Source organism: Diabrotica virgifera, chromosome 6 (genome assembly GCF_917563875.1).
Source record: "Diabrotica virgifera virgifera chromosome 6, PGI_DIABVI_V3a".
In the NCBI taxonomy this organism is placed as follows: domain Eukaryota; kingdom Metazoa; phylum Arthropoda; class Insecta; order Coleoptera; family Chrysomelidae; genus Diabrotica; species Diabrotica virgifera.
Window position 1 is genome coordinate 229,227,293 of NC_065448.1, and position 24,064 is coordinate 229,251,356.

The 24,064-nt window shown below is 34.4% G+C and overlaps 1 protein-coding gene across 4 annotated transcripts in view; it reads left to right on the plus strand.

Annotated features, from left to right (window-relative positions):
* Window positions 1-15,798, plus strand: part of LOC126886777 (uncharacterized transmembrane protein DDB_G0289901-like) — a 43,020-nt gene extending 27,222 nt beyond the window's left edge. The window contains exons 6-10 of one of the 4 annotated variants that reach the window (XM_050653807.1): window positions 757-883; window positions 10,192-10,499; window positions 13,802-15,194; window positions 15,327-15,593; window positions 15,653-15,798. In XM_050653807.1, the coding sequence (XP_050509764.1) occupies window positions 757-883; window positions 10,192-10,499; window positions 13,802-15,194; window positions 15,327-15,593; window positions 15,653-15,735 (2,178 nt within the window). In that variant the 3' untranslated portion in view covers window positions 15,736-15,798. Of the gene's footprint in view, window positions 1-756; window positions 884-10,191; window positions 10,500-13,801; window positions 15,594-15,652 lie in introns of all 4 variants that reach the window. The other 3 variants (XM_050653809.1, XM_050653808.1, XM_050653806.1) reach the window with 3 other exon arrangements.
* Window positions 15,799-24,064: the final 8,266 nt, after the last annotated feature.

Consider the following 24,064-nt stretch of genomic DNA (forward strand, 5'->3'; position numbering starts at 1 on the left):
AAGCGTTTTGGTAAAATTGTGGGATGTGGGTTAGGCTACCGTTGCTCTGAGCGCCTCATTTATATTGTACGTAGTATTGTAACATGCCTTGGGGCAGGTTGATCATTGTTATTGTTTACAATTGTTTTCCTCTACACCGTTAAATAAAAGTATAATGTTATCAGATGAGAGTCGTATTTACTTTACAACTAATTAATTAAAGACTAAAAGGCACCGCACCTAACCACCAACATATTTATTTACCATAGGATGCATATTTTAGATCCTTCATGTCTATGCATTTATTGCCCTTTTTCCTTGCAAATTATAGAAGGATATTGTAAAATGAAAGTGAGAATTAATTTCCGACTTATGAAATCTTTTAGATTTTTGTTTTTAAATATTATTTATTTAGAAATGGAGTCTCTTAAGTTTCGCATATATCTTTTGTTAGATTTCGCTATAGCGTCTATTTGCAAATTATATCATATTCATTTGCTTTCCAGACAGCTAGATTTGGTTTGGATTCGGGGCCATAGGCTGTTCTGATCATACCAAGACGTTGAAACGTAATATGTAAATAGATGGTGATGGTCTCTGAAACCAAGTTAAATCTTAATTGTCTTTATTTACAATTATTTCCTTCAAAACTTTTGTTGGCCTCTGAGTAGCGACTAATTTAATCATATTCCGTCAATAGTGAATGGTCGTTACTGGAAGTATGAGGTTATTGTTTTGTTTTAAAACCGTTTATTTCTTAGAATTATTATTTTTTAGGCAAAAGGCAAAAAATCAATAGAATCAATATGTAGAAGTTCAAATATTATAGAAACTAGAGGATCACCCTTGTATATTAAAAATGAAAAACAAATGAATGAATTACATGAGATATTGAAATTCAATGGTAAGTATTATTAAATTCACCACGGGTCATATTTAGACATTTTCGAACTGCCAAATACAGATAAAGATATTGTTAGGGAAGCCCAAGAGGGGATTTTTGCCGTTACTCGAGCGCGTCAGATTATCACATGGGGAGAAACCTTGTACCCTGTAAATGTACCTCTCCATATATTGGCCCTTAATACAGGGGAGTTCGTTAAGGGGGGGGGGGGGAGGATATCTATCCTTAGAAAAACTCGAAATTGTCAGATTAACACAGGGTAAGTTAAGTACATGCAAAACAGTGTACATTTCACAAATCTGACGATTTGAGCGGGGCGTAAGGAAATGGGCGAGTCACAAAGTTTTCCAAGAAAAAAGCGAAATTTCGTGAAATGAACGACGGATCGAGAAATTAAAAAATGCATGCTTAATATATTTCAAAAATCTATCGAATGATACCAAACACGACCCCCCACAGGGAGGGGTGGGAGGTAAATTAAAAATTTTAATTACGAACCTAGCGATATTTCGCGAAATAAACATCAGATCAAAAAACTGGAAAATACAAGTATTCAATATTTTTGAAAAATCTATCTAACGGCACCAAACACCACCCCACACAAAGGTGTGTGGTGGCTTACTTTAAAATCTTAAATAGGAGCCCCCATTTTTTATGGCAGATTTGCATTACTTACGTAAAAATAAGTAACTTTTATTCAAGACATTTTTTCAAATTATGGATAGATAGCGCTATAATCGAAAAAAACGATTATCATAAATGGAAAATTAAGTTGAAAATGGAAAGTCCCCACTAAAATGGAAAACTTAACTTTTTTTGATTTTAGGACCTAATCGTTACAACCCAATAGGTCCCCACAACGCTCGAGTGACTGTATATTTAGCATACGTTCCTCCCCTACTAGTATATTAGTAACACTTGTAACAAAATATATCATGTAGGCTAACAATGGGGCTACCCACTGACCCAACTATCATGGACAACCGTTCGAGATGGAAACGAGTTGTGCAGTCAGCGACGACAGCCGAGACCTACCCCGGGTTGTAGTGCTACGAGAAAAAGAAGAATAATCTCTCTCTCTTCAATCCTGACCCCCCGGAGGGAGTGTAGTGGTCGACGTGATGTCGTGTATTGTCCTTTGTCCGTCTCCAAAGATCTCTGTCTCTGGTCATTTCTGTAGGATTGTAAATATTTTACCCTATATTTTAAATTCCCCTGTATATCATTTTTCTTAATTATTAATACGAGAACGGGATAAGAGTGACTAAAATCACGAGATAAAAAGACGTACCTATTGAAATTGCCAGGTCTACTTTTATAAAAATGAAAAAATTATTTTGTAATCGTGATATTAGTATTCATCTACGAACTATAATGTTAAAATGCTATGTATTCAGTACTTTGCTCTACCTACGGTGTTGAGTCATGGACTCTTAAACAGAGGAATATTAAAAATCTTGAAAGCTTTGAGATGTGGTGCTACCGCCGTATACTAAGAATAAGTTGGGTGGATAAAATTACAAATGAAGAAGTAATACGCAGAATAAATAACGAGCCAGAAGTTCTACTGAATATAAAACTAGTTCAGAGAAATAAGGAAAAAAAATATCGTGTTGGTGATACATCCCCCTCCAAAATGAAACCAAATTTTTCGAGTAATATGGTCATCTATAATAATAACCTATATGTTTCCTGCAGCCGATTTTGATGATATACATAGTTATAAACAAATGAAGATCAAAAAACGGTAAATTTTCGCTTTTTTCGTCTCTTACTAAAAAATTGGGCATTTTAAACAAATTTGAGAGTAATAAACTCATAAACCGTATAAAAAACTTCAACATGGCGTTCGCTGAATATGTCTATCCTTATTGGTTACTTAGAAAATTGCCAAATAAATCATAAATTTTGAGTTTTTATAAATATTCATAACTTATGTAAAAATTAACTTAGAACCTTCTTATTACATGGAATACTGAGACTTATGGTGCTTAAATTACACCCTAAATTCCAAAGCAATTGGTCAAATAGTTTAAAAGTTATTTAATTTGTTTATCCAAAATTAATTTTTTTTTGCAACACTGTAAGTCAGAAAATGATGAAGTTACAGTAATATTTTGGATAGTTTATGAAAGAAGAAAATTTACAGTATTAATTTAATTTAAAAAAAATGACAAAAAATAATTATAGATATTGCAAAATAATTTTGCAAAAACATGTGAATTTAAAAAATGGGGGGGATAACTTTGTCCCTAAATGTCCTAGAACAGTTGTTTTTCTTTCTAAATGTGTATAAAAATTCAGTCTTTCTAAATGTGAAAAAATAATTTTTCTACGGGTAACGGTTAAAAAGTTATTCTAATTGTTTATAAGTAAGCAAAAAATGGACATGTTTTTGCAAAATAATTTTACACTGTTTAAAACTATTTTTTGTCATTTATTTTTAATTAAGGTAATAGTATAAATGTTCTTCTTTCATAAACTGTCCGAAGTATTATTGTAACCTCATAATTTTCTTACTTATAGTGTTGCAAAAAAAATGAATTTGGGAAAAATAAATTAAATAACTTTTAAACTATTTGACCAATTGCTTTGTAATTTAAAATATAATTTAAGTATAAGAAGTCTCGGCATTCCTCGTAATAAGAAGATTCTAAGTTACTTTTTACCTAAGTTACGAATATTTATAAAAACTCAATATTTATGATTTATTTTGCAATTTTCTAAGCAACCAATAAGGTTGGACATATTCAGCGAATGCCATATTGAAGTTTTTTATACGATTTATGAGTTTCTTACTCTCAAATTTGTTTAAAGTGCTTAACTTTTTGGTAATAGACGAAAAAAGCGATAATTTAGCGTTTTTGATCTTCATTTGTTTATAACTATGTATATCATCAAAATCGGCTGCAGGAAACATATAGGTTAATATAGATAGGTTAATATAGATGTCCATAATACTCAAAAAATTTGGTTTCGGCCTGGAGGGGGATGTGTCATGAGAAAAACCTTATTTCTCTGGACTAAAAAGAGAAAACTTGAATACTTAGGCCACCTGATGAGGGGACAAAAGTACACATTTCTACAAAAGAGAATGCAAGGAAAAATCCAAGGACGAAAAAATCCAGGCCGTAGAAGAATGTCCTGGATGAGAAATTTGAGAGAGTGGTTTGGCTGTATGGTATGTTAAATAGTAAATGGTTAAGTTCAGTTCGTTACCACTATAAACAGCCCGGATTAACATCGTAAATATGTTATATAGTATTTTTACTACAAAAACGTTATTACGTAGGTCAAAATTTTTGACGTAAGAGAACTGTCAAAACATTAGAATGTGACTTTTCATTATTGCCGTGTTTATAATAAACATAGCAATAATGAAAAGTCACATTCTAATGTTTTGACAGTTCTCTTACGTCAAAAATTTTGGCCTACGTAATAACGTTTTTGTAGTAAAAAAACTATAATTGTGTCGTCGGAAAGCGAAAAAGGTAACGCACAACTTGGAAGAACCTATAGTTTCCTAACTTCGCGTCTGGTGAAGGAACTGAGTTGGAACAAGCAGATATATTATAATTGGGTCACCAGAAGGCGAAAAAGTTAACACAGGCTTGGAAGAACCTATAGTTTTCTAATTTCGTTTCTAGTGAAGCTACGCAGTTGAAACAAGCAGATACATTACAATTGTGTCACAGGAAAAGGAAAAAGGTAACGCATGACTTGGAAGTACTAGTTCAGAGAAATAAGGAAAAAAATAGCCTGTTGGTGACAAAACCCCCTCCAGGCCGAAACCAAATTTTTTGAGTAATATGGACATCTATAATAATAACCTATATATTTCCTGCAGCCGATTTTGATGATATACATAGTTATAAACAAATGAAGATCAAAAAACGGTAAATTTTCGCTTTTTTCGTCTATTACTAAGAAAATAGGCATTTTAAACAAATTTGAGAGTAATAACCTCATAAACGGTATAAAAAACTTCAATATGGCGTGTGCTTAATATGTCTATCCTTATTGGTTGTTTAGGAAATTGCAAAATAAATCATAAATTTTGAATTTTTATAAATATTTATAACTTATGTAAAAATTAACTTAGAACCTTCTTATTAAACGGAATGCTGAGACTTATGGTGCTTCATTCATACCCTAAATTTCGAAGAAATTGGTCAAATAGTTTAAAAGTTATTTAATTTGTTTATCCCAAATTTATTTTTTTTGCAACACTGTAAGTCAGAAAATGATGATACTTTGGATAGTTTATGGAAGAAGGAAATTTACAGTATTAATTTAATTAAAAAAAAATTACAAAAAATAATTATAAATATTGCAAAATTATTTTGCAAAAACATGCGAATTAAATAAATGGGGGGGGGGCTAACTTTGTTCCTAATTGCCCTAGGACAGCTGTTTTTCTTTCTAAATGTGTATAAAAATTCTGTCTTTCTAAATATGAAAAAATAATTTTTCTACAGGTAACGGTTAAAAAGTTATTCTAATTGTTTATAAGTAAGCAAAAAATCGACATGTTTTTTCAAAATAATTTTACACTGTTTAAAATTATTTTTTGTCATTTATTTTTAATAATGGTAATAGTATAAATGTTCTTCTTTCATAAACTGTCCGAAGTATGATTGTAGCCTCATAATTTTCTGACTTGTAGTGTTGCAAAAGAAATTAATTTGGGAAAAACAAATTAAATAACTTTTAAACTATTGGACCAATTGCTTTGAAATTTAAAATATAATTTAAGTACAAGAAGTATCAGCATTCCGTGTAATAAAAAGGTTCTAAGTTAATTTTTACATAAGTTATGAATATTTTTTAAAACTCAAAATTTATTATTTATTTTGCAATTTTCTAAGCAACCAATAAGGATGGACATATTCAGCGAACGCCATATTGAAGTTTTTTAAACGATTTATGAGTTTCTTACACTCAAATTTGTTTAAAGTTCTTAACTTTTTGGTAATAGACGAAAAAAGCGAAAACTTAGCGTTTTTTGATCTTCATTTGTTTATAACTATGTATATCATCAAAATCGGCTGCAGGAAACAGATAGGTTAATAATATAGATGTCCATACTACTCAAAAAATTTGGTTTCGGCCTGGAGGGGGATGTGTCACGAGAAAAATCTTATTTCTCTGGACTATACCTATAGTTCTCTAATTTTGTTTCTGGTTGTAGGAACAAGCAGATATATTATGGTAGGGGAGCAAAGTATGCTAAATGTACAGTCACTCGAGCGCTTTGGGGACCTATTGGGTTGTGATTATTAGGTCCTAAAACCAAAAAAAGTTAAGTAAAATTTTCCATTTTAGTGGGGACTTCCCATTTTTTAATTTAATTTTCCATTTCCAACAAGCTTTTTTCCGATTATAGCGCCATCTATCCATAATTCAAAAAAATGTTTCAAATAAAAGTTGTTTATTTTTATACAAACAATCCAAATCTGCAATAAGAAACGGGGGCTACTATTTAAGATTTTAAAGTAACCCCCCACCTCACCTCCGTGGGGGGTCGTGTTTTTAACCATTCGATAGATTTTTCAAAAATATTGGTAAAGTGTATTTTGCAGTTTTTCGATCTGATGTTTATTTTGCGAAAGATCGCGGGATTTGTATTTAAAATTTTAAATTTACCCCCCACCCCTCTCCGTGGTGGGTCAAGTTTGGTATTTTTCGATAGATTTTTGAAAAATATTGAACACGTAGTTTTTAGTTTTTCAATCTGTCGTTCATTTCGCGAAATATTCGCTTTTTTTTGTGAAACTTTTTGATTCACCCATTTCCGTACGCCCCGCTCAAATCGTCATATTTTTGAAATATAGACTCTTTTGCATGTACTTAACTTACCTTATGTTAATCTGACAATTTCGAGTATTTTTAAAGATAGATTTTTTTTTTCGGGTCCCCCTGAACGAACTCCCCTGTGTTAAGAGCCAATATATGGTGGAGGTACATCTGCAGGGTACCACGTTTCTCTCCATATGATAATCTGACGCGCTCGAGTAACTGCAAAAATACCCGCTTGGGCTCCCCTACCATTATAATTGTGTTGCCGGGAAGCGAAAAAGGTAGTTCCCGAAATGTTCCCAAACTGTGGCTTATTCCACATAAAATAGTTAATTGCATAAGATGACACAAGAAAATAGTTTCAGAACAATACCAAAATAAGATGTAGTAGAAGTACAGGACAGAGACATGATTATCTACAATTACTAAACGTTCGTAAGTTTCCTCTGGATCGTCAAAATGAAAAAATTTAACGAACAATAACCGCGCCAAGAACGCGCGGCTCTCACACGGCGCGGATATCTGTCTCCGCCTTTAGAATCTATCGTGATGTTGGATCCCTGCGCCGCCGGCTGAACAAACCGAGCTTCCATCTAAAAAAATATACATAGATTCTATTTTTTCATTTTATTGATAACTTGATAAAGGATGCCGGCTTTTCTCAAAAACTAAAATTTATCTAAATAATTTTAATTTATTAGTCCAGGAACCGAAGCTTTTCACCTCGCAATTTTTACAGAATGGATCGATTTGCTTAAAAATTTGAGAATAAATAGTGGATAGTCCAAGGATCAAAATCTATATGATGCTGAAAGGCGCTTTTACCATAGGGGTGGTTGCCACCCCATGTCGGGGGTGGAAATTTTTTATTATATTTTTACCGCAAAAGTTGATAAAAACATTTATTCTAAGCAAACAATGCCCTATACATTTTTTTGATAAAATTAATAGTTTTCGATTTATTCGCTATCGAAAGAGTTAGTTTTATATCGAAAAAATCAATGTTTTTCGATATACATATTCATTTACAATTCACTCCATTTTTGCCGTAGAAAATTTTTTTTCAAACCAAGTTCTTGGAAATGAAATAACCTATTATTTCATATTTAAACATTTTTTCGTATCTCTAATGCCAATCTTTCTATTCTGAAGAAAATGGCATTTTTACCAAACTACAAAAATTCGTTATTCGCTTTTAACTCCAGTTTTTTTTAAAACTAATCATTCTAAGCCAGTCAAACTCATAGAATCTATTAATAATACCTAAATAAAGAAGAACAAATAAGGCCAATGACTAAAGACACCGCTAACTTACATTATTGTGTTTCCAATTGGATTTCTCCTTTTTTTTCAAAAAATATATTGATTTTTTAACCTCACAATAAAACACTGAAAAACGTTTGTTTTTCTATACTTCCACAAAATTTATTACAACTATCTTATTACTACAGCTGTTTCGGCAAAGTGCCTTTCTCAAGTGATATATTTTACAATGTGTTTGCCTTTTTAAGTCTTTAACTGAAGAGGTTGAGGAGTGCTGTTTGTCTCGAGTTGGTCATTCAGAATTATATCTGTATTTTTCAATTTATTAATTTCCATTGATTCTAAAAGTGATAGCTTAAGGCCTTTATTTTGAATATGTAGAATTTGAAACTCTTCATTGAAAGAATGATTATGATCTAGAAGGTGAAGTGCGTATGTAGAAGTGTCTGTTTTTCTATTGTTGAAAGCCCTTTTGTGTTCTGCTATCCGTTTGTCAAAAGTTCTGCCAGTTTGACCGATGTAAGTTTTCGGACAGTCACCACAAGTTAGTTTGTACACACCACTCTGTAGTTGCTTTCTCTTTCGGCTTTTATTGTTTTTAATATGTTTTCTTAAGTTGTTGTTAGTTCTGAAAGCTGGTGTTATTCCTTTCTTTTTTATGTATCTGGATTTTTTAACCGTAACTTTTTTATTTTTTTATCCTAGAAAGTTTGGTAAGAAAGAATTTTGTAGGTTTTTATAAGATCTATAAGTCTATTAATATTAAATCTTTTTAAAATCCTTATTTGCAAAACGAGGTGACTTTGAAAGGGTTGGTAAAGGAGGTTTTTGCATATTATTACAAGTTTTAATTGTCAATAGCTCACTCAATTCTTGCTGTAGAAAAAATTTTTTCACACCGGTTGCTTGGGAATTAAGCAGCCTATCTTATTTAAACTTTTTTTCGTATCTCTGATGAAAATCTTTTTATTCTGAAGAAAAAGCCTTTTTTTCCAAACTACAAAAATTCGTTATTCTCCTTTAACTCCATTTTTTTTAAAACTGATCATTATCAGCCGGTCAAACTTCCAGGACCTATTAACAGTACATAAATAAAGAAGACCAAATAAGGTTAATGACTAATTTTAATTAGGGTGGTGATTAGGATGTTGCTTCAGATCACTTTTTCGCTGAAAAACAAGCGGGGCTGACATTCTTTTCATTATAAGTCACTTAATTTTTAAGATGAAGATTTTTTTAATTCTGGAGATAGATATTTTTAAATACTTTAAATTAGTTTGAACAAGTTATCCTCGAAACATGCATAGTTTTCCCGTCTTTTGATTTTAAAACTACAATATTTAGCATTTGACGAAGAAGAACCAACATATAATAAAGTATAGCTCGATTAATATTGGTCTTAAAAAAAAACAAAAAAAAAGGTTTTGTTTATTTTTTTAAAAGATACATTTTTTTTAAGTAAAGTTGTTTTGATAAAACAAAAAATTTGGAGTTATTAGCAGAAAACTTATTAAAAACATTGATGTTTTCGATATAAAACTAACACTTTTGATAGCGAATAAATCGAAAACTATTAATTTTATCAAAAAAATGTATAGAACGTTTTTTGCCTGGAATGAACGTTTTTACCAACTTTTGCGCTGAAAATGTAATAAAAAATTTCCACCCCCGAGATGGGGTGGCAACCATCCCCATGGTAAAAGCGCCTTTGGGCATCACATAGATTTTGATCCTTGGACTATCCACTACTTATTCTCAAATTTTCAAACAAATCGATCCATTCTGTAAAAATTGCGAGGTTTTGTCCTATTTTAAGCTTCATTACTTGGACTATATTATAATATACTACTACGACTATCGGTTTACAGCCTTTACTGACGCCTTCCGACTCCCAACTGCCATTCTTCTCTGGTTAAACATAGACGTGGATGGATTTCTCTTTCCTCTAGTCCTTTTTCAATTGTCACCCTCCAGCGTCTTTTTGACATTTCTCTTTTCTTTCTCCCTTGTGATGTCCACGTCAAACTATGTTCAGGGATCCTGTCATCTGGCATTCTCTATACATGGCCTTACCATATTAGTTGTTTTGTTTTTATGTCATCAATTATTGTATGCGTGACCTCCATCATTTGTCGTATTCTCTCATTTGGTGTCCGATCTCTTCTTGATTTATATGCTGCTCAGGCTGCTCTTCTCCAGAAGTCCATTTCTGTTTTGATTGTCTCTGAGTATATAATGTGTTTTAGATGATCGAATGCGTTATTATCTTCCAATCACGAAAATAGATAAAAAATCTCCACACATGTGGGACGATGGAACACCAGTAACTTGGTTCCCAAATCCGATCAACAAAAAAAATGGGAATTTGTGTGTATGGGTAAAATATAAACCAGCAAAAAACGCTACTGAGTGGGAAGATGCTAACTGCTGGCAATTCAAACCTGTAATGTGTGTTCCGAAAGGTACATCACTTTCCAAAGTGGAAACTACAACCGAAGCTGAGATTTCTACAAATGCCTCTACAGAACCTTCAACATCAGTGGACCAAAATTCAGTATGTTTCCTAATTAATCTAATCATAGACCTATATTCTTTCATTATCACCCATTCCTATTTGAGAAGCATATACTAGGCGCTCAGAGCAACAGTGGCCTAATCCCAAAAACGATGTTTTGAGATAAATGCAATCATTGCATTGGTTTCTTCATTATGCTTACGGGATGGTGCTACAAATTATGTAGCGCTATTTAGCCGAATATAGATGTAGGTTGTGTAGACCCTTGTTAATCCGAAGATTTAGTGTTGTTGCTTTTGTTGATATATTAATCTAAAAATGCTCAATTTGTGGCTTGGGCCACTGTTGCTCTAAGCGCATCAACATAAAAACACATACATACATGCACACAATATCTAATACTACTTTATCAATCTTCTTCAAATATCTTTAATTCTCCAAATAACTCCTTAACCTTTAGCTACCCGCGCATCAAGTTATAACATAACTACACGCGTGGCGTACTTTGTACGCCACAAGAAAATACACTTAAAAACAGCGGATTTGTTTAATTTTTTTGAAAAAAATACACTTTTAGTTGTTTGTTATAAACCTTATTCGGCATCAGTGAATACTTGGAGTTCCTTTTCAGTAAGCCAATTGGGATTTATAACTGGAATCATGGAATAACTGGATTCCATGATAAATAAAATTACTAATAAAAAATTTTTTTAAATGTGATTTTTTACAGGAGAAAAAGTATTGTTTACAAAGAAAAATATATTTTTTGCCATAATGACTAAAAAACAATTAAAATATGTACTTATATTACGACTTATAGTAATATAATCCTGGGGTATATTGTCCACCACCGGAAACAACAAATAATAAAATGTAAATTACGCTCTTTCCAGAACGCCGATTATAACGAAACTAAAACCAAATTGTAAAGCACATTCCAGTGATAGGTTAGAAAAATAAGCAAGGTCAAAAATTAAATTTTTAAATATATTTCCAGTAGAATTCTTATATCTGGCGTACAAAGTACGCCAGCGCGTGTAGTTAAAGGTTAATTTCGACTTTTCTTTTGTCATTTCACTGATTTACCTAAACATTCTCATCAAATATCTACAATATGCAATCGTTGTTATGTTCTTACAGTACTGACTGTGGGATATACAGAGTCCCACAGTCAGTACTGTATATGTATGTTCGTTTCTCCCCAGCCATCTCATATAATTTCTTAGATAGTATGAAGCAAAATAAACAGTACTGAAATCAATATTAAAATGTTTATGATTATTTGCTAAATTTGAAGTAAAAAGCCCCACAAAATAGTAACTTTGACAGAGTTTGTATTTTGAAGCTCTTTTGCGGCGCGTTTTACTTCAAATTTAGCAAATATTATGGAAACATATTTTAAAACAAAACTGGAATTTTATTTTCCATCAAAATGCAAATACATTTTCGCGCCACGTAATATTCATATCAGCTCTTTTGTAGCTGGAATATTGTATGCGCCACTCATTTTTACAGCGTTTAGCGGTTTTTTATTCTTGTATCGGGAGTTACATATTTATAAATTAAATGTATGAAGTTTACTGTAAAGTTTCTCGATTCCACGTTAAGCGTTATAAATGGTCGCATTTCTGGCATTATCTCTTAAATGATCTAGTGTCCATCGAATGTACACTAGATTTTTTTCTATTCGAAATACATTGAAAAAAATATATTGGGATGGCCGGTAAATGAACTGGGATTGCCTTATCAAATTTAGCGTCATAAGTACTACAACTACATAAACCACTTCGGCGATAATGGTCAAATGGATTATACTTTAGAGCTCGATAACTTCGAAATGGCTTAACCGATTTTAATCAATAAACATGGGTTTGACAGGTACTGACAAGTATTATCTCATGTATCTAAGGTTAAATATGATAACTGAAGTCATTACAGTGAGTATTGAGCTTGAAAAACTGTTTTTCCATAGAAAATGGATTTGATCACACTCATAAAGCCTATAACTTAAAAATTCGAATTTTCCCAGATATGAGGTATACACCGTTAAACGCGTCTAGAGTTATCCTACAAACGCTGGGTTATTGGCGCAATTCGTAGGTTGAAATTTTGAGTAGTTGTCGAAAAACCAAAATTTTCAAAGTTTAGTTTTTAAGTTTTTCGGCTATATTGAGCCGTGTATGTCTTATCCTAACCGCTCAGGAACCAATTGGAAGCTTTACTCAACGCTATTGATTTCTTGTATTTGCGGTTTTCCTCTCTTTCCTTGAAAACAAGATATATGCCCCAAAGGTTATGCCATTTTGTAACTATCCAGTATTATAGCTGGCTTATGTGTGGTCGAAAGTCACAAACCATACCGGTTCTGAATCGGCGTAACTTTTCCACAAACATACAGACATACCCACATAAAAATATTTTCAATAAAATTTCTTAGCTCGGTAAGTTTTGAATGGTATAACCTATTTTGAAAATTAAACATGCGTTGGAAAGGTAATGATGAGTACTCTCAGAAGCCGCAAAGGTTGGAATTAAATTTCGAAATCTTTGAGTGTTTTGGGAACGAGAACGAAAAATACACCCTAAATGGGAAGGGTCGTAAAATCCACACCCTTGGACTAAAATTGATGGTTGACATATGGATGGACGAGTCTTTTCCTATACTTTACGATGCCACTTGGCCCAATTTTCAATTCGGTCAGATTTAGAAAATCGAAAATTTCGTGTATATATAGTGATGCCTGTACGGGAGTTGTGCCACCGGCGAGAAATGCGGTTCTCTGGGATAGCTACTTAGTATACAGACATGATATAGCCTTGCGAACATTATTCACGACGACGTTTCCGATAAAACTTAATATACTCTTTTTACTGTTAAAGATCCCCTCTGACACTAAAAAATCTTTACTTCTAGTCCGCAATTCCTAAATGGCAGACGGTGAATCTTTCTGACACCTTCAGCACTCCCCATATGTACGCATCTGGTGGCGTTAGTTCCGGTGAGTCATGATCTCCCAAGACTTCCTGGCCGTGTGATAGATGGCTCAGTCCTGCTGAAACCAATGCTGATTTTAAGCTTGGACCATTTTCGCCACCTTTTCGGTATGACCGAAAATAATAATCCACGATAAAAAAAAATTCTGCCAAACTGAGAACCATTGTAAAGCACCTAACAATATCACGACATTCACATACGTAATACCCACATTCAAAACCACTCAGTACGTTTCGGCGCCCGATACATACAAAGAGGCGTACGAATTACAGTACTGTTCATTTTACCGCATACCGTATATTTATTAGTTTTATAATACAACACTAAATGTAAATGTTTTTGACAGTCCCCGCCTGTTCCAAATCCTTCTGATGGAGATACTAGTGGATCAGGAAGTGTGTCATCAGGCGGTTCCGGTTCATCAGGGGAAGCTAAAACAGAGAATGGACCACCAGAAAGTACTGCTGGTGGAGATGATAGCACATCAGGAAGCGTATCAGAAAGTGGTTCTGGTTCATCAGATGGAAGCGTATCAGCCGGTGCTTCTGGTTTATCAGAAGGAGATCTAACACCGGATGTACCGACAGAAACTCCTCCCAGTGGAGATGCTGGTATATCAGGAAGCGTATCTGCAGGTGATTCTGGTTCATCAGATGGAAGTGTATCAGCAAGTGCGTCTGGTTTATCAGGGGGAGCTATAACGCCGAATGTGCCAACAGAAACTCCTTCTGGTGGAGACGCTGTTATATCAGGAAGCGTATCAGCAGGTGCTTCTGGTTCATCAGAAGGAGATCTGACACCGGATGTACCAACAGAAACTCCTCCTAGTGGAGATACTGGTATATCAGGAAGCGCATCTGAAGGTGGTTCTGGTTCATCAGATGGAAGCGTATCAGCAGGTGCTTCTGGTTCATTAGAGGGAGCTATAACACCTAATGTGCCACCAGAAACTCCTCCTGGTGGAGATACTGGTATATCAGGCAGCGTATCAGCAGGTGGTTCAGGTTCATCAGACGGAGCTGTAGCAGCCAATGTACCACCAGAAGCTCCTCCTGCTGGAGATGCTGGTATAACAGGAAGCATATCAGCAGGTGCTTCTGGTTCATCAGAAGGAGAACTAACACCGAATGTACCAACAGAAACTCCTCCTAGTGGAGATGCTGGTATTTCAGGAAGCGTATCATCAGATGGTTTAGGTTCATCACATGGAAGCGTATCAGCAGGTGGTTTAGGTTCATCAGACGGAGGTATAACACCCAGTGTACCACCAGGAGCGCCACAAGGTGGTTCAGGTTCATCAGAAGGAAGCATATCAGCGGGTGGGTCTGGATCATCAGAAGGAGCTATAACACCGAATATGCCACCGGAAACTCCTCCTGGTGGAGATGCTGGTATATCAGGTAGCGTATCAGCAGGTGGATCAGGTATATCAGAGGGAGCTGTAACACCCAATGTACCACCAGAAGCTCCTCCTAGTGGAGATGCTGGTATATCAGGAAGCATATCAGCAGATGGTTCAGGTTCATCAGATGGAAGCATATCAGTGAGTGGTCCTGGTTCTTCAGAGGGAGCTGTAACACCGAATGTGCCACCAGAAACTCCTCCTGGTGGAGACGCCGGTATATCAGGTGGCGTATCAGCAGGTGGTTCAGGTTCATTAGAAGGAGCTATAACACCCAATGAGCCAACAGAAGCTCCTCCTGGTGGAGATGCTGGTATATCAGGAAGCGTATCAAAAGGTGGTTCAGGTTCATCAGATGGAAGCATATCAGCGAGTGGTTCTGGTTTTTCAGAGGGAGCTATAACACCGAATGTGCCACCAGAAACTCCTCCTGGTCGAGACGCTGGTATATCAGGTGGCGTATCAGCAGGTGGTTCAGGTTCATTAGAAGGAGCTATAACACCCAATGAGCCAACAGAAGCTCCTTCTGGTGGAGATGCTGGTATATCAGGAAGCATATCCATAGGTGGTTCAAGTTCATCAGATGGAAGCATATCATCGGCTGGTTCTGGTTCATCAGAGGGAGCTATAACACCCAATGTGTCACCAAAGTCTCCTCCGAGTGGAGGTGGTAGTATATCAGGAAGCGTATCAGCTGGTGGTTCTCACTCAACTAAGGGAAAACTAACTAGTTCTGGTATGTATATAGTGTTTAAATAGTCACCTCATTTTGTTTAACTCATAACATATTTTTAGGGTCTTATAAAACAGCCGGTGTAGATCCGAGAGGTAACTCAAAGCGATGCAAATGCAAAAATAAGAATAACAAAAACACATAATCTTATAGAATTAAAACTATTATATTATCTTTATCCTTCAAAAGTAAAACTGATCTGATTTGATTCTTTTATTTTATTGTATTTCCTTTTTAATCCAGTAAATTAAGAAATCTGAAGAGAACATCTTCTGATACCGGTATACAATGTGATCTTAGATATAGTATCATGTCCAGTCACATTTAATGATCTTAATTATTATTAAGAATTTTAACATAAACCAAAACCACAACTAACAAAAATTAGAAATTGTTACACTATAAAAAAAGTCCAGGCTAGGCTAAAAATGAACTACTGAAAATATTTCTGGCAAGAATTAGTGCACGCTTTTTCCAGTTTTCATTGTTGAACAATAATTTCAACAATTGTTAACAGAAGATATAGAAATTCGATAATATCATCCAAAACATATCCATTAATGGACTTATCCTCCCATCAAAACCCGCTTGCTTTATGAATCAGAGTGACTATAGTAGACTGCATAGAACTTCAAGAAAATTTAAAATAAACGAGGACTTAGTGAAAGCCCAAAAAACCAAAACGTTTTTTTTTTTTTTTGTTTTTTTTTTATTTAGAAATAACCGCATTAACCACGAAGGTCATCAGCGGGGTAACGAGAATACAATTAATAAGTTTACAAAAGTATGAAATTGTCTACAATTAAATCTTACTTGCTAGGTTACATTTATTAAGGAATTGGAAAAGAGGTTTACAGTCGGTTTGCAGGTTAAGAATGTCTTTCATATTGTTTGAATAACCAGAAATAGATTGTTTATAAGCGGCAAATTCATCACATTCTGTTAGCACATGTTTTACTGATACTGGTATATTACACCTTCTGCATTTTGGTGCTTCGGTATGGGTAATGAGATGCTCATGAGTAAGTTTACAGTGTCCTAACCGAAGACGAGATAAGATGACTTGGTTCGATCTGTTGATTGTATGTGGATTCCATGGACCAGTATCTTCCTTAACGTCTCTTAACTTGCTCGTAGATGTTTTCCACTTTTCATTCCATAAATTGAGAGTCATTGATTTTAGTAATTGTTTTGTATCTGCGGCTGGAATTGATTGTTCTGTTAATAATGGTAATTGCGCAGCTGTGTAAGCCCAACGATCAGCGTTTTCATTTCCCTCGATTCCAGAATGAGAGGGAACCCATAGAAAAGCTATTTTTGAGTCTGTTTGATGCAGACTGTGCAATATTTCTTGGATTAATATGACTATAGGATTTTTCGTGAAGGTTTGTTGTATGAGTCTCAGTGAATTGAGTGAGTCCGATATTATTAAGGAGTGTTTGGTTTGTGAATTGGAAATGTGCTTTAACGCTTGTAATATGGCATAAAGTTCACCATTTAAGATACTGTAGGAGCTGGGAAGCTTAAAAAAATATTTGGTTTCATTGTTTATGTATACTGCTGCTCCTACGCCTTGGGAAGACTTAGACGAATCAGTGAATAAGTGGGTGTAATTTTTATATTTTGCGACTATTTGTTTATAATTTTGATAGATAAGACGTGGATTGGTATCGTATTTATTATATTTCGTCAATTGGGTGTTTACATGTGGGGTTTTGATAATCCATGGAGGAATGCTGTGTTCATTCATTAACCACGTTCTGGGGAAATTTTGGAGATTTAACGTTGATATATACCGGTCAATTCTAACATAAAAGGATGGTGGAGAGGTGCTATGTTGAAAAGTTGATTTGAAACGATTACAGAACGTGTTTTTGTGAGCAGGAATTGATGGTATTGATGCTATTCTGGAGGCATAGGATAAACTAAGAATTTGTCGTCTGAAAGATAGAGCTGGTTCGCCCAGTTCGCAGTATAGGCTTTCTACAGGCGTTGTCCTGTAAGCCCCTAGAATTATTCTTAATGCGGTGTTGTGTATAGTATCTAAGCATTTTAATATTGAAGGGCGAGAAGATGTGTATGCAATACATCCATAATCAATTTTCGATCGAATAAGGCTTCTGTATATTTTTAGCAGCATTAGACCATCAGATCCCCAAGACTTGTTTGCTAAGCATCTTAATAAATTTAAACCCTTTTGGCAAGAAAGAGTTAGTGTTTTAATATGATTTTTCCACGACAGACGTTCGTCGAATATCATGCCCAGAAAATTTATGTGTGGAGTATAGCTTAGTTTCTGGTTGTATAGGAATATTGATGGTCGTTGCTGCTCTGGTATGTTTCTTTTTGAGAATAATATGCAATTTGTTTTGTTTGGGGAGAAATTGTACCCAGACATTATAGACCAACGTTCGAACGACGTTATGCATTGCTGAAGGCTTTGAGCCATGGTGCTAAGACATCTTCCCTTGATAAACACGATCATGTCATCTGCGTAAAGTCTGGCTACAACTGGTTTCTTTAAATCTTTTAAGACATCATTCATAGCAATTAAAAATAAAGTTGGGCTGAGAATTGATCCTTGTGGTGTGCCGTTTAATTGTTTCTTGGTTGATGATATTGTTCCAGAAATTCGGACTTGGAATTCTCTTCGAGATAAAAAATTGTGTACGAAATTTATTATATTGCCTTTCAATCCCCACTGATGTAGTTTTTTTAGGATGATTTTATGGCATGTAGAATCAAAGGCTTTATTAATGTCAAAATAAATTGCTAGACATTTATCTTTAGTAGCAAATGCTTCGTGAATATGACTTTCTAGGTCAATAATGTTATCAAGTGTGCTTCTAGATGGTCGAAATCCGGATTGTTCGGGAATTAATAATTTGTGAGTTTCCAAAAACCATATTAGTCTCTTATTGATTATTTTTTCTAGCAATTTACTCATGGAGCAAGTTAGGGAGATTGGCGTGTAAGATTCAGGCAAGAGTGAAGATTTGTTAGATTTAAGTATGGGGATGATTGTTGCTTTCTTCCAGATTAAGGGGAAGTCACTATTATTCCACATGTGATTAAAGATATTAAGTAGGATTTGTTTCGCCGTTTCTGGAAGATTTTTTAGAAAAATAGGAGGGATGTCATCGGGACCAGAAGAACTGTCTTTTAGTGATGAGAGAGATTCCTCCATTTCTTCTTTCGTCAGTGGCTTGTTTAGAGAATCAAGGTTTTCCAGCTCTTTGAATTCCGTAGGGAGAGCAATGTTATCATTGGTTATATTTCTGTTTATGAAAAGCTTATGATAATAGTCTGCGAATGCTTCACCTATTTCTTTTGTTTGGTTTATTCGTTTGCCGTCATAATCTAATGCTTTAATGACATGGTAAGTTTTGTTTCCATAAATACCTTGTATCTTCCTCCATGCCGATGATATTGTAGTGTTTCTGTTTATGCTTCCTACGAACTTCTTCCATGACTCTTTTTTACTTTTGTTGGTAATATATCTTGCTTTTGCCCTATGTTTTTTGTATTCAATTATACTTGTTGCGGTTTTCTCCCTCCTACATCTATTTAGAGCAGATTTGCTGTTTTGTATTGCTTCGGCACATTCGTCATTCCACCAAGGCACAGGTTTAAATTTCTTGATATGTTTTGTTTTTCCTATTGAAAATTCAGCGGCTTTTATGATTATTTCGTTAAGTTGAGTTACTGCTGTATTTACGTCCTTCCACTCATTAATTTTGTATATGTTATTCTCAATGATTTTTGAGAAAGAGCTCCAGTCGGCTTTCTTTATTTTCCATTTCTGATGGATACTATCTCCGTTTGATATTTTGTCTTTTATACTTGAATTCGTTAATTTTATGGGAAAGTGGTCACTGCCTAGTAAGTCATCCATAACTCTCCATTCAAGGTAAGGACTAATAGTTGGGCTACATAATGAAAGATCGATGCAAGAAGAATTGCCAGTGGCTATATTGAATCTAGTATTGCTGCCATCATTCAGTAGACTTATGTTCATGGTGTTGAATATGTTTGATAGAATTCGTCCCCTTCTGTCTGTTTTTTGAGAACCCCAGGAGTAATTGTGGGCATTAAAATCTCCTAGAAGAATGAAAGGAGTTGGAAGTTGATTAACTAGAGATTCCAATTCATCCTCAATTAAATAATGGTCAGGAGGAATGTATATGTTGCAGATGGTGTAATTTAGTTGTGCTTTAATTTTTACGGCTATCGCTTCTAGGTTTGTATTTATTCTAAGTTGTGTTGCTTGTAGATTCTTTGAGACGTAAATGGCTACGCCGCCACTCGCAACTTGTACATTTCGGTTTTTAACGAATTCATTGTATCCCCTCATTTTGTGGACATTTTCGTCTCGGAAGTGAGTTTCTTGTAGACACAATATGTCCAGAGAATGGAGAGCTATGATATGCTGTAGCATATTTAAACGGGTATAGTACCCATTTAAGTTCCACTGGAGTAATGACTCGAATGTATTTATTGGGTATCTTGAGATGGATTTGAGATATCCGATTGGGTATCACTTAAATCTTGGGATTGCTTTAGTAATTTGTTTTTTAGCCTTGTGACACGAGTTTTTAGCTTCTTAGTGTTTGCGTGAGGATGAAGTTCTTCTAACATATCTATTAGTTTTGGAATATCTTCTGTGAAGTCTTCAGCAATGCTAAGAACATCCTTCGATCCGTATGTATTTTCTAGGAGTTGTTTAAGCTGATGGCTGTTAATTATGAAGGGAGGAGAATGGGAGTCGATATAGTTTATAATGGATTCAGTAAGTTCTATTTCTTGATCTGATGTATTAGATTTGGGTTTTTTGTTTTTCTGAAGGACTGTTTGGGGAAGAGAGAAGGTAGAAGTATTGGGTGGCATTTGTTCTTCTGGGGTGGCTGGAGACATATCTTCAGCTGTTCGTTTTGTTGCGGATGAAGTTGTTGAATTAGTAGTTTTGTCCGAGGTTGGGTTATTTTCAGATTGAGCAGTGTGATCTGGAGTTGTTAGCAGATTGGATGTGATTAAAGTAGTATTGGCGACTTTTGCACAATTTTCTACTACTGAGGAACTTTCGGGTAGAGTATTATTTATGGTGTTGGAATTTAAGTCATTAGGAGATGTTTCATCAGGTTGAGATATTGACGAGATTGGAACATTATGTGTGGGTTGTGATGATTGTTGGGAATGTTGGTTAATATTGCCCGAAGGGCATTGGGATGCAACATGACCCGATAATTTGCAGGTGAAGCAGCGTTGACTGTCTAGGGCTAAAAAGATATGATATGATAGATTCTCATGTGTTATTTCTAAGAATTCGGGTATGGTAATATCTGGGGAAGGAGCGATATACACCTGTCTTCTGAAGCTGAGTATGTGTTGGTATTCTGGATTTGATGCACCTATTCTAAGAAAGTTTATTGGAGAAACTAATTTTAGTCCAATATTTTCCAGTAAGGTTACAAGAGTTTCGTGTGGGATCGTTGGGCTTACATTCGATAATACTAGTCTGTCTGCTGGTGAAATTAGACGTCTTGCTTTGATGACTTCATTATTGACAACAATTTGACCATGATTAGTTAAAAATTCATCAACCAGTGATTTATTGGCTAGATAAACACATATTCTGTTGTGTGAAATTCTGCTACAGAAAATAATGTTTATTGGTTTTACCAGAGGTCCCAATTGGAGAAGATAATCTTGAAGTTTTGCTCCCTGAATGGAGCCGAAGATAAGTGCCTGGTCCTTGTTAGGATACTTGTAGATATTTTTTGAGACAGTGCTTGCATAAGATGCGTTGGAGGTATTCATATTATTTAAATTATTATCTGGGTGAGTGTTGGTGGATGAAGATTGATTTGTAAATGTTGGTTGTGACATTTTATTTAAAATATTCAAATTTGCTAAGTTATTTTGTTAAATATAATTATTGTCCAAAACATTTTTCCCAGGCCGACCCTGCCTTTTGTTGTTAAAAATTCTTTATTTCGCTAGGCGAGTTTTTACTAGCTAATTACTTTTCAGTCGTATGGATCTGATATCTAACCTCAATCAGCCTAACAAAAATCGTCTGGATGCAGTTAATATTAAAAATTTACTCACAGTTGCTGTTCTTGGTATTTTATGTCACTGCACTAGTAAAACTTAGCTATTAAAAGGCTTTTATTTAGCGGTAATTTGTTTAAATCGACCGTAAATTATAAAACGTGTGTTTACAAACAGGTCTCACAAACAAGTCCAACCAAAACGTTATTGACCCAAAACGGGGAAAATTCAACATGCATTTATGTCAGTTGAAAAAAAAACTCTTAAACCATTTGGAGAGAAAAAAGAAAACCATTGATGACACAAAGTTAATGATGGTTGGCTTAGTGAGAAAACCTCGTATCTCATTTTTTTTTTTCGAAAATGACATTTTGGTGGTTTTAGTTTGAAAACCTTGCATCTCACGATTTACAACTGTTAGAAAAAATCCAAATACACCAGACTATTTTCCACAGCCGAAAAAAGAAACCACGTATATCAATAATTGCTCTCTTGATTTAGTGTGAATACCACGTATATTTATAACCAAGAATTTGGTACTTAATTTGGGGAGTTTGTTTGAGAGATTCGACTTGGGGAAATGTTTTTTGTGAACATTAAGAGGTAGTCCGGCATATAGAAACATTTTATGAACCTTAAATCAAAAGATTTGTAAGTAAATAAATAAATAAATAAATAAATACCGTAAGATGGGGTTACTTTGATCAAAATTAATCTTTCATCGCACCTAGCAATCATAAAGTTATGATTTGCTTTTTGAAAAAAATATATTTAAATCGGTTTTTACTTAGCTATTACACTATATAAAAATATTCTCAAAAAATAAAATATTTTAATAGAAAAAAAAAGATAAATGCCTGATCAAAGTTACACTTCAAGTGGGGTTACTTTGATCACACATACAATTTACCTGATATTTATATTGTAACCCCTAAAATTCAAAAACAAAATATTAGAAAAAGTGATGTTATGTTTGCTGATAATTATAAACAAAAATAGGTGAAAATTCAAGGCTAGGTATTAAATATATACAAAAATTTAACATTTCTTCAAAGCTTTAATTAAACACGAAAATTTTTACACAGAAAACTAATCAAAGACAGAATTTGCAAAAGTATGTCGACCTCTGTGTATTATAGGCTGACTCAATTTTAAAATGATATTATGTAAGGGTACTTCACAAATATCATTAACATGTGGAAAAATAAAAGTAGTATTTTTTTCACCATATGGCCTCATACAATTTATAAGATATGACTGTTTTGCTTTATCTGCTTCCAATATTTGAGCTACAAATTTTTTAATTTTCTCAGTTTTTAACTGTTTGTCATAAATAAACTGCACCACAACGAAACAATCTTTTTCGAGATTATTAACACTAGGTTTTATAAAAGGAGAGTTTTTTATTGGTCCCATACCAGAACATTCACCAATATCATTTGATATATTTGAACTTTCGTTCTTTCCATGATGTTTTGTACTACCAGTCTCTTTCTCATCAGAAATGAATTCATCAGTTTCAGATTCTAGTTTGTCATGATCGGACTCTTGTGCGTCGTGAATGCTAGAATTTTCACTATCACTGCTCTCAATTGTGGCTATGCTCTTACCCGGATCAACATTTAATCGTTTCTTTCTTAGCGGTTTGGACGTATTGTTGTCGTTATTGCCAAACCTTTTTTCTTTTAGAAAATTCGTTAGAACACTTTCTACATTTTGCACAATTTCAGCGTCGTTTTCATTTGAAGGTAATTTATTTAATACTTCACATTTATTAAGGGGATATATACCTGTAGCAGCAAAACTGTTTATTAAATTTCGCCGTACCGCAGATTCTTCTTTATCACCTGGACGTGGCTCACTTGACCTGTGTTTGGATGGTTGAAACTTTGATTTATCCATCTGATCTAAACACTGTCTTAAAAGGATAGGAAAACGATCTTTAGGCACAGTAGTTAGACGTAAATTTTGTAGTTTCCAAGTTGTTAGTGTAGCACGCCATGCGCTCTTCATGGGTCTAAAAAATCCGACATCTAGGGGTTGGCACAGATGAGTCGAATTTGGCACTAAGCAAACGAAACTGATGTTGTTCTCATTGCATGTTTTTATTACATCCCCATCTAGGTGTGAAGAAAGGTTATCTCCTAAGAGTACTTTTCTGCCTTGTAATCTTTTGGCATGCGGTAAAAAGGAAGTCATAAACCAGTCGCGAAAAGTGACTGTATCTATCCAACCGCTAAATGTTCTATTGTATCTACTGCCTCTCGAACAACATGGTTGATCGCAACAAGGTGCTCCAACAGGACCATTTTCTTTCCACGTGTCGTAAAGATGGGTACTTTTATAGATAATGTAAGGAGGTAACAGTATTCCACTAGCAGAACCGCAAATCATTATACTAGTTGCCGTCTTGGAATGATTAC